At 44.6% G+C, this 12,138-nt stretch overlaps 1 protein-coding gene across 6 annotated transcripts in view; it reads left to right on the top strand.

The window, feature by feature from the left end:
- The first annotated feature begins 3,015 nt into the window (after positions 1-3,015).
- Positions 3,016-12,138, top strand: part of IQCE (IQ motif containing E) — a 69,924-nt gene continuing 60,801 nt past the window's right edge. For 5 of the 6 annotated variants that reach the window (XM_049903074.1, XM_049903076.1, XM_049903073.1 and 2 more), the window contains exon 1: positions 3,016-3,154. In XM_049903074.1, the coding sequence (XP_049759031.1) occupies positions 3,119-3,154 (36 nt within the window). In that variant the 5' untranslated portion in view covers positions 3,016-3,118. The remainder of the gene's footprint in view (positions 3,155-12,138) is intronic. The other variant, XM_049903077.1, reaches the window with a different exon arrangement.

Genomic DNA, 12,138 nt, shown 5'->3' with positions numbered 1-12,138 from the left:
GCTCATCATTCCAGAACGTCAGCTTTACAGTAAGGTTTTTTGGGGAAGACTACATTATATTATTATGAAAGAGAAAGCAGACGTGTCATGGATATTAAAATAAGAATCAGACTTCAAAAACCGGAATGCTCCCCGGAAGTGAGGATGGCGAGACTTCTCATTTACTTTGAACATGTCATCAGGAGAGACCAATTCTTAGAACAGGACATCATTGTTGCCCGATTAGGGTCTGTGCCCTGGAGCAGTCGTGCCAGTGAAATATACTCTAAGTCAGAAAGAGTGAGAAAGTTTATTAAGGAGATGTATACACCGGGGAAACCCTGGTGGCGTAGTGGTTAAGTGCTACGGCTGCTAACCAAAGGGTCGGCAGTTCGAGTCCGCCAGGCGCTCCTTGGAAACTCTGTGGGGCAGTTCTACTCTGTCCTGTAGGGTCGGAATCGACTCGATGGCACTGGGTTTAGTTTCTGGGTTTATACATCACCGGGGACCCAGCATCAACACAGGCTGTCTCTATGGAGTCCCAAAGAGCAATTTTACACTAGGATCTTAAAGGGGTTAGAGGTGTCTTTGTAGTGTTCAGATGGCCTGGCCAGAGGAATTATTCATCATTACAAGATACTGACAAAAGACTCTTTATCAGACTAAAGAGGTACATATTAGACACCTGGGCTCTGGTTTTCCTGTGGGGGTTGTCACAGGTGGTCAGACAACAAAAAAGTTGTTTGCATCAGATTAAAAAAAAAAAAACAAAGTTATTAACATTAGGTCAAAACAAAGCCTTTTACAGAGGTATGCGAAGGAGGAAGCAGGCAGAGGAAGAAGAAAAACTTATAGGTTCATCATGGCTTTAGCTATGTCAAGCTCTCAGTCACCCATTTTGAAAAAGGAGAAAACATGCCGAGGAGTACGGGGGTCACATCATGGTTGGTAAAGTAGAGGGTCAGTCAAAATGATGGAAACTTTCCATGACATTGATTGACACAACGGCCACAAAAATGGGCTCAGACTCACTAACGTTCAGGAAGTGGTAGAGGACCAGACAACCCTTTGTTCTGTTGTTCATCGGTTCGCCGTGAGTTGGAACAGGCTCCGCAGCACCTAACAACAATAACAACTGAACAGAAGCACATGATTATTTTACTTTGGAACCAAATGCACCTAAGAATCTTAGTAATGGAAACCCTGGTGGCGTAGTGGTTAAGTGCTGCGGCTGCTAACCAAAGGGTTGGCAGTTCGAATCTGCCAGGCGCTCCTTGGAAACTCTATGGGGCAGTTCTACTCTGTCCTATAGGGTCACTATGAGTCGGAATGAACTCAACAGCACTGGGTTTGTATCTTAGTAATACATATTGAATGCAGTACAAACTCTTAATTTTTTCTTTATATTGCCCTGAGGCTCTATCAGAACCTGGAGCCTAAAATTTGTGATTAAGGGAGATACTTTTCTAAATGTCACGCTTTCAGAAATAGTAGCCTGTGAAGTCAACCTTTTTCAACATTAACTTGATATTTTCTAATTAATTGCCTAGGAGCCCTGGTGGCACAATGGCTCCTAACTGAAAGGTGATTTAGGAAATCTATTGGAATCATTATTGCCTGTCTTTGTGCATAGAGGGAAGCCCTGGTGGCTTAGTGGTTAGGAACTATGGCTGCTAAGCAAAAGGTTGGCAGTTCAAATCCACCAGGCGCTCCTTGGAAACTCTACGGGGCAGTTCTGCTCTGTCCTGTAGGGTCAGTATGAGTCAGAATTGACTCAACAGCAATGGGTTTTTTTCGTTGGTTTTGAGCATACAGAATGTGACCCAGCTGGAGTGGGGCTCACAAGGGCTTACAGGGACTCACAAGGACACATCAACTGGGCCCTGAGCTAAAGACAATAGAATAATCTTGGAAAATACCTTTTAGGGAACCTTTCATGGAAACCAGAACACAAAAGACTTTCTACTCTTATCTTTTTCTGTTAACATTTAGTGAATAGAAATTTGTGGGACCAATGAAGACCCTTCTGACTGTCCTTACTGAAACCTGTACCCATGATTGTTGAGAGGGACAATTCAAAATGTAAGGTCGCTCACAGTTTCCAGCCTGTCTGTGAAAAGGTGAAGCTTTCAATGGTCTTGCTGAGTTTGTAATGTTAGCAGACACTGATGACCCGGACTCGGGCAGACACAGCTGCGGCAGCATGCTTGTCTGTTTTCCCACTCTTACCTCTTCTGTAATATTCTCTGGACTCGGGCAGACAGGGCCGTGGCAGGATGCTTGTCCATTTCCCCATTCTTGCCTATTCTGTAATATTTCCTTGGATTCGGGCAGACATTAGCTCTGGCAGCATGCTTGCCCACTTCCCACTTTTGTCTTTTTGAATATATGCCAAATAAAATTTTGCTTTACTAAACTTGGTGATGTTTTTTCCCCTGCAACAAAGGTTGGCAGTTCGAAATCACCAGCAGCTCAGAGGAGGAAAGACCTAGTGATCTGCTCCGGTAAATAAAGATTACAGCCTGGGAAACCCAGTGGGAAAGCTCTAGTGTCCTATAGGGTCACTAGGAGTGGGAATCGACTTGATGGCACACAACAACAATTACCTATGCTTAATATTTATTTAATAATATTTTATTGTGTTTTTGGTGAAGGTTTACACAGTAGGTTCTCATTCAACAACTTCTACACAAGTTGTTCAGTGAATGAACATTATTTCTGTTATGATTTTTCCCTTTGCCTATTTTTTATGAACTGCGCCTACTACTACGTAGTACGCTATGTAGCAAAAAGCGCACATGCTTGTTGTAAAGTTTATATAAGATAATGGCAGTAGAAGCACTTTGTAAACTGCTAAGCACCGCCTGCTGATAGTTTTTGCCGGTTTTTCGGTTCAGCCCCGCTCCAAGTCCAGGCAACTCCGGGCGTGCTCCGGGTTGGCCTGCTTGAGCCCAGAAGCCCAGCGCACGCGCACGGTCGCCCCGGGCACGCGAGGCGCTGCCACATCCGGGTCTCCGCGGGTCGGCGGCGCGGTTGCCATGGCAGCAGGCAGGCGGCGCGGCGCGCGGGCAGGCCCTGAGGCTGCGGGCGCCCTGGGCTGCCCGCGGAGCCGCGCCCGCAGCCTTGAGGGGCAGCCGCCATGTCCCTGGGCACCGGGGAGCCGGCCTCGGAGACGGTAAGGACGCGCGGCAGGCCTCTCCGCTCCTCCTCGCGCCCCCACTCTCCTGGGCTCGGGGCGCGGTCCGGTTCCGTAGACCCGCGAGGCCTGGGCCCGGCCCGCCGCCTTCGAAGCGCTGGGTTCGTTGGCTGGTGGGGAGGCAGGGAGGCGCCCGCAGGCGTCCCCAAATGACAGCTGACATTGTTACCGCATAAGCGCCCGCCTGAGGACCCCCGCCCCGCGCCCCCATCTCTAACCACCCCGGGAGCCCGCCCTGCAGAGCCTGCCGCCTCCAGGAAGCCCTCCCCGACGCCGCGCTCTCGCAGCCAGGCGCCTGTGAGGCCAGGCCTCTGCCATCGCTCCCCTCGTAAGTGCGTGCCCACCCCATCGTCTCCTGGCGGCTCCTCCGGAGATACTCCCGACCCAAGGCCAGAGGCAGCAAGGCCCGAGTCAGCACACGGGCTGCTTTGGGCCATCCAAGTGGGAGGATGAAGCCCCAGGCTCTGGGAGCGCAGAAGAGGGCCTCGGCTGGCCTGGGGATCTGAATAGGCTTCCTGGAGGCGGTGGTGCCAAGCTTTGTTCCGAGGGTAGGATTAAGGGGCACTGTTCTTTTACTAAGTATTTTTGGCGCCTCCCAGCGGCTCTGCGGGAAAAAGACCTGGCGGTCCCCTTTCAGTAAAGATCCTTGCGTGCTGTCCAGCCCTTCCCCGCTTATACCCAAACCAAAACCCACTGCCGTTAAGTTAATACCGACTCATAGCGACCCTATAGGACAGAGTAGAACTGCCCCGTAGAGTTTCCAAGGAGCGCCTGGCGGATGTGAATTGCCCACCTCTTGGTTAGCAGCCACAGCACTTAACCGCTATGCCACCAGGGTTTTTTCCCATGCTGATAGTGGCCCTATATAACAGAGCAGAACTGCCACACAGGGTTTCCTGGGCTGAAATCTTTACGGGAACAGATGTTCAGGTCCTTCTTCTGGAAAGTAGCTGATGGATTGGAACCACAGACCCTTCAGTTGGCAGCTGAACGCTTAATCATTGTGCCCCAGGGCTCCTTTCCATGAAGATGAGGGTACAGCAGTTGATAAAGTGCTCAGCTGCTAACTGAAAGGTCTGTGGTTCCAACTCACCGACAGTTCTGTGGGAGGAAGACCTGGTGATCTGCTCCCGTAAAGATTACAGCCTAGAAAATCCTGTGGGGCAGCTCAGCTGTGTCACTTGGGGTCATTATGAGTGGGGATTGACTCCATGGCACACAACAACACCTAGGTGCTGCAGATATAAGCCTCATTCCAGTGGGGGGAAACCAAGGCAAACAATAAACACATAGCAAAGATAATTTCATAAAGTTAAAATTCTATGTATGTGGTAGGGGTGGAGTTGGGGATCAGCCCCTATGAGGAGCTGACACTTGCCCCAGTTCTAAATGACAGGAAGGAACCACTCTGGTAAAGATCTGGGAGCAGAGAGAAGAATGTGTGCAAAGGTCCTGAGGTTTGGGAACGGTTGATGGGTTCCAGGAACTGAAAGAAAGCATGTGTGGGTTGTGTTGGCACAACGGGAGTACGTGGAAGGTGGGCATGGGCTGAAGGTGGGCAGATTGCAGGCCATGGCAGGGAGTTGGGATTTTTTAGAAACTGTTTTATTTATTTTTGTTGTTGTTGAAAGTATACAGAGCAGTACGTACACCAATTCAGTAATCTCTACCTGTACAATTCAGTGAATTGATTACATTCTTGAAGTTGTGAAACCATTCTCACTCTCCGTTTCTGAATTGTTCCTCCGCCATTAACATAAACTCACTGCCCCCTAAGCTTCCTGTCTAACCTTTCAAGTTGCTGTTCTCAGTCTGATCCCATATAAACCCATTGCCCTTGAGTCACTTCCAACACATGGTGACCCTGTAGGACAGAGTAGAACTGCCCCATAGAGTTTCCAAGGCTGTAATCTTTACGGAAGCAGACTGCCACATCTTTTTTCTGCAGAGCAGGTGGTGGGTTCAAACTGCCGACCTTTCAGTTAGCAGCTGAGCACTTAACCACTGTGCCACCAGGGCTGCTTTGATCCCATATAGATAGATTTTAAAAGAGCACAATGCTCAAGGAGGACGTTCTTTAGTAGTTAAGCTTAACTATTGTTTGGTTTAAAGAAGACTTCAGGGGATACTTTTGGTTTAAGGTTTAAAGATTTCATTCATGCTAAGATGGGAAGCCGTTGGCAGGTTCCGGATGGAGGGAACTTTGCTCACTTTGCTTTCTTCTCACTGAGACCCCAGTGCTTGCAGAGCTGTACAGAGCTCGCCAGAGGAGGGGCTCTGTGTACTGGTGACTTGGAGCCCTGACGTTCCCACTTGTCCCTTACAGAACCAAGTCCTGCCTTATCTCGGGGGCCTGCCTATCCATACTGGCCCTTAGTGACTGCTTTTTATCTTTTAAAATAATAACTTATTTTTTAATTTAAAAAATTACTCCTCATTATGGAAAAATTGAAAAACTAATTACCCATAATCTGACCACCCACAGAAAACCACAGTTAACATTCTGGTATATTTCTTTCTAATCTCTTTTTTCCCATACATTTTTTTAAAAAATTGAAATCATGTTTCAATGGTTTTATAACCTTTGTCATTTAATTTGCTGTTAGCATTTATCCTTATCCACACATTTTCCGGGATGAGATTTTTAAAACTCTAACCCATGGTTCAGTTCCCTGCCGGTGCTCCTCATGCGCAGCCACCACACATCTGTCTGTTGAGGCTTATGCTTTGCTAGGATGCTGAACAGGTTTCAGCAGAGCTGTCAGACTAAGAAGGACTAGGAAGAAAGGCCTGGCAATCTGCTTATGAAAATCAGCCAGTGAAAACCCCGCGGATCAAAATGGTCTCATCCAGACCTGATTATGAGGATGGCACAGGAGTGGGCATCGATTTGTTCTTTTGTGCATGGGGTCACCATGAGTCAGGGGCACACTCTAGGTACCTAACAGCAACAAAATATCTAGTTTTCTGCTTTTACTCTTTGGTGTTCACATTTTTGCTATTAGAAGCAGTGCTGCTTATGAATGTTTTTCTGTATAATTCAACAAAGATTATTTTATACATGTTAGGCCCTCTGCTAGGTTCTGAGCCTACAAAAGCAGTTTAGGACCTGGTGCCTGGATCTCAAAGAACTCAATCGTGTTGGGGAGACTGGTGCAAAGCCCACTCGACATTGAGGAGGCCCTCAGCCCAGGCTGCCTGGCTGTCTCTCTCGGCTGGTCCTGACCTGTTCTCCTCAACCAGATCCAAACTTCTTGCAGGCAGGGCCTCTGCATTTCCCAAACTCACTAGGAGCAGAGCGGCCCTAGGTTCGCTCACGAACACTTACGGAGCACCTACCGTGTGCCATAGAGCAAGCGGTGCCATGGACTGTGAACAGGCCAGACTGACTACAGGGCAGGGTCAAGAAGGGTGAGAGTCAAGTGGAACCACGGGCTTGATCCCCAGCAGCCTTAGTAGCCAATGTTTGTACAAGGCTTCATAGTTTCTAGAACAAAGTGATAATGATAGCATTTATCAAGCGTTTTACTATTTGTTGAGTCCTGTGTTAAGTGCTTCCCAGCTCAGGTCAACCTACCCAAGACCTCTCGCTCCTGAGAACTGTGCTCTGCTGCTTCGTATATCCTCTCTCTAATCTCACAACAACACTTTGAGGGGCGCTCACATATCCTCTGTCTAATCTCACAACACTGCGAGGCTGCCTTATGTATCCTCTCTTCTAATCTCATGTCAAGGAGCCCTGGTGGCACAGTGTTTAAGCACAAGGCTGCTAACCAAAAGGTCAGTGGTTCAAACCCACCAGCCACTCTGCGGGAGAAAGATGTGGCAGTCTGCTTCCATAAAGATTACAGCCTTGGAAACCCTGTGGGGCAGTTCCACTCTGTCCTAACAGGGTCGCTATGAGTTGGAATTGACTAGATGGCAGTGGGTTTGAATTTTGGGGAATCTCACATCAACACTGCCAGGGGCACTTTCAATATGTTATCCCACTGCCTTCAGGCCTTCATTGTTTCTGACAAGAAGTTAGCAGTTAATCTTATTGAGGTTCCGTTTAAGTGATGAGTTTTTTCTCTTACCGATTTAAGATTCTTTATTACTGACTTTCAGCATTTTTACTATGATGTGTCTGGGCATGGATTACTTTGCATTTATTCTACTTGGAGTTCACTGAGCTTCTTGGATATGTAGATTAATAATTTTCTTCGAATTTGGCAAGTTTCTGGTCATTATTTCTTCAAATATTTTTTCTGCCCCTTTGTCACCTTGCCTTCGTGTACTCCCATTGCATGTATGTTTGTGTGTTCAGTTGTGTCCCACGTTTTGGTGAGGGCCTGTTTATCTTTCTTCATCATTTTTCCTTTTTGTTCTTCAGATCACATAATCTTTATTACTGTGCTTTGAAGTTCATAGATTCTTTCTTCTGCCAACTCAGATCTGCTGTTGAGCTCCTCTAGTGAAATTTTTAATTTCAGTTATTGTACTGAAGAATTTCCATTGTTTTTGGTAATTTCTGTCTTTGGTAATATTCTCTGTTTGGAGAGGCATTGTCATCACATCTTCCTTTTATTCTTTAGACATGGTCTCCTTTAGTTCTTTGAACATAGTAATAGTGGCTGCTTTGAAGTCTTTGCTAAGTCCAGCGTCTCGGCCCCTTCAAAACCATTTTCCGTTGCCCGCTTTTTTTCTGTGTATTTTTCACACTTTCCTTTTCTTTGCTCATCTTATAATTTTTTGTGGAAAACTAGATGCTTAGATAATATATTATACCAACTCTGAATATTGAGCCTTCCTCCCTAGGGGGTTGATGATGTTTTTGTTTGCTTGATTATTTATTTGATTGGTGACTTGGCTGAACTAACTCTGTGAAGTCTGTTTCCCCTGCATTCTGTAGCCTCATATTCCCAGCTCAGATTTCTTTCTTGTTCTTATCATTTAGCCTTGCTATGTAGGGATCGCCCCTGGGTAAGCATAAGCCACTTAATGGTCAAAAGTTGTGCTTAAGACCCTTGGCCTATTAGATTTGTATGGTTTGCCATTGGATGTGTGCGTGGCTTGGAAGCTGCTATCGTAGTTTGTGGAGTTTACGTTTTTGCCCACCATTCATCTAGGGACCAAACCAAAACCTGTTGGTGTCCAGTCAATTGCAACTCACAGCAACCCTATAAAAATCAAAAAAAACAAACCCGGGGGTGGGGCCAAGATGGTGGAGTAGTCAGACATTTTCTGTGGTTGCTTTTATGACAAAGACCCGAAAAAGCAAGTGAATTGATTATATATGACAATCTTAGAGCCCTGAACATCGAAGACAAAGTTAAGGACTCAGACTGACCAGCAGGGGGAGGGAGAGACAGTTCAGAAGCAGTGATGAGTTGCCAGACCTGACCTTGCTGGCACCCTGCAGGCTGGATTGGCCAGCCCGCACAGGCTGAGGCAAGCAGTAGCCTTTTGGACATGTTTTCCACACTGGGAGAAACTGAGCAGTGGAGAGTCCGCACAAGTGTGCAGAACCAGGGGAAAGTGGCGCTAGATCTGTGAAAGTTAAGTGCAAGCATCTAATCTACTACACAGGATCAAAAAAGCCCTTCCACCTCTGGGAAGTACCTCTCTCCCATTCACCCGCCTCCTGCCCGCACTGCTCCGGTCCCGGTCCAGCTTCAGCAATTCTTGCTCCCCCTGGGCTGGAAGTGGGACTCATCACATGTCCCAAGCCATTCTCCCAGCTTTGGTGAGGGAACAAGTTAATATACAAATAACAAATAGGAAAAAATAATCTGCCAGCTCCTCTAAACTGAGACCTCAGGGTAGCACAACCCCTTTGCCAAGGCACAGGCATAAGGGGTCCATGGACTTTGAATGCCTTTCACCCCTTCCTAGACCTGTGTGGGCCCATTTCAACAGCATAGGCCCTCATTAATGTAGTAGAACAGGGTACATACCTGAAACCTATTTTCCACTGCAGCAGCTAAGGGGGAGTGGCAGATTAATGACATTTGACACTGCCCTACCCATTAAGCAGGTCCTCACCTACCCACATCATGGGCCTGAGGACTGGTGGCTCTACCCACTCCACCAAGCCACCCAAGACAGGGGTCTGAGAATATGTGGTGCCTCCCAGTCCTTACAGCCAATAGCACTGGGTGTCCAAAGTCTAGCTGCAAAATCCACCCACCTACCTGTTCTAGGGAACAGGGACATGCCTTCTACCCATGCACTCAGGGGCAGCCGTTAGCCTCCTACCTTGCTCAGTGCATGACCCCCTACTGCAGCCAGATACTTGTGCCTGTTCTAATTACCCCTATGTAGCCCTGCCTGTCTAGGACTATAGGTGATATCCTGCACCACATACTCGGTGACCAATGACCTGGACACCTGAGCTGAATCCACACAAGAAAAGTAAACAAACTCCTGGGCTCACATACCTAGTAACAGCTCTAACCACCTGGTGACAGGATGAGGGAGTTTCAAAGACACCAAAAATCGAAGAGCTCACACGACCAGCCTATTGGGGCATATCAAAACAAAAGAAGATGCTAGGACACAATAAGCAAATGTAAAATAAAGATAATAACTTTCTGATGGCTCGGATACAACAGTCAATATCAAATCACATAAAGAGGCAGACCAAGAACAAAGCAGTAGAGGAACTTAAGAAGGTTATACAAGAGTATAATAACAAATTTAACAGGCTGCAAGAATCCATAGAGAGACAGCAAATAGAAATCCAAAAGATTAACAATAGAATTTCAGAATTAGACAACTCAAAAGTCATAGGAGCAGAATTGAAGCAATGAAAATCAGAATTAGTGAGATTGGAGATAAAGCACTTGACACCAGTTTATTTGAGGAAAAATCAGATAAAAGAATTAAAAAAAATGAAGAAACCCTAAGAATTATGTGGGACTCTATCAAGAGAAATAACCTAAGAATACCAGAACAGGGGGGATAACAGAAAATACAGAGAGAATTGTTGAAGATTTGTTGGCAGAAAACTTCCCTGATATCATGAAGGATGAAAAGATACCTATCCAAGAAGCTCATCAAACCTCACACAGGGCAGATTCCAAAAGAAAGCCACTAAGGCATAATCAAATTTGCCAAAACCAAAGATAAAGAGAAAATTCTAAGAGTGGATAGAGATAAATGAAAAGTCATCTACAAAGGAGAGTCAATAAGACTGAGCTCTGACTACTCAGCAGAACCATGCAGGCAAAAAGGCAATGGGATGACATATATAAAGCCCTCAAGGAAGAAAACTGCCAACCAAGAATTATATATTCAGCAAACTGTCTCTCAAATATGATGGTGAAATTAGGGCATTTTCAGATAAATAAGGGAATTTGTAAAAACCAAACCAAAATTACAAGAAGTAGTAAAGGGAGTCCTCCAGTTAGAGAATCAATAATAACAGATAACAACCCAAGATTAGAACACAGGACAGAACAACCAGATATCAGCCCAGATAGGGAAGTCATAAAAATAAATCAAAGCTAAAACACTGAAAATAAGGAAACAGAGATGTCATATGTAAAAGATGGCAACATTAAAACAAAAAATAGGGACTAAGTAATGTAGTCATAGAACTTTCATATGGAGAGGAAGTCAAGGTAATATCAAGAAAGAAAAGATTGGTTTAAACTTGGAGAAATAGAGGTGAATTTTAAGGTAACCACAAAGGAAACTAACAATCCTACACATCTAAATTAAAAAAGAAAAGAAAAACTTAAAGATTCAGCAAAAACAAAGTCAACAACAACAATGAAAGATGAAAAGAAAATACATAAAGAAAATGACTCAGCACAGAAAATTAAGTGGAACAAAGAAACTGTCAACAATAACAACAACAAAAAGATCAAAATGACAGCACTAAACTCATACCTATTAATAATTATGCTGACTGTAAATGGACTAAATGCACCAATAAAGAGACAGAGAGTGGCAGAATAGGTTAAAAAACACGATCCATCTATATGCAGCCTATAAGAGACTCACAGTAGGCTTAAAGACACAAACTAAAAGTCAAAGAATAGAAAAAACATATGAAGCAAAAAGTAATCAAAAAAAAGCAGGAGTGGCAATATTAATCTCTGACAAAATAGACTTTAAAGCAAAACCCACCACAAAGGATAAGGAAGGACACTATATAATGATGAAAGGGTCAATATACCAGGAGGACATAACCATAATAAATATTTACACATCCAATGACAGGATCCAAAATGTATAAAATAAACTAACAGCATTGAAAAAAGAAATAGCTCGACAATAATAGTAGGAGATTTTAACACACCAGTTAAAGTCTGCTGAAAAGTTGGTGAAGGACAGAACATCCAGAAAGAAGCTCAGTAAAGACACAAAAGATATAAATACAAAAATCAACCAACTTTATGGACATGTACAGAACACTCCACCCAACAGCAGCCAAATATACTTTCTTTTCCAATGCACATGGAGTATTCTCTAGAATAGACTACATATGAGGCCACAAAGCAAGCCTTAACAAATCCAAAACATTGAAATATTACAAAGCATCTTTTCTGACCATAAAGCCATAAAAGTAGAAATCAATAACAGAAAAAGCAAGGAAAAAAAATCAAATACATAGAAACTGAACAATACCTTGCTGAAAAACTACTAGATTATAGAAGAAATCAAGGATGGAATAAAATTCAGAGAAATCAAATGAGAATGAGGACACATCCTACCAGAACCTTTGGGGCACAGCAAAAGCAGTGCTCAGAGGTCAATTTATAGCAATAAATGCACACATCCAAAAAGGAGAAAGGGCCAATATCAAAACATCAACCCTACAACTCGAACAGATAGAAAGAGAGCAGCAAAAGAGACCCATGGGCACCAGAAGGAAGGACATAATAAAAATTAGAGTAGAAATAAATGAAATAGAGAATAGAAAAACAATGGAAAGAGTTAACAAGACCAAAAGCTTGTTCTTTGAAAAGATCAAC

Source organism: Elephas maximus, chromosome 12 (genome assembly GCF_024166365.1).
Source record: "Elephas maximus indicus isolate mEleMax1 chromosome 12, mEleMax1 primary haplotype, whole genome shotgun sequence".
Classification (NCBI taxonomy): Eukaryota; Metazoa; Chordata; class Mammalia; order Proboscidea; family Elephantidae; genus Elephas; species Elephas maximus.
Note: the sequence above shows the minus strand (reverse complement) of the source record. Positions and strands in the feature narration are given on the sequence as shown.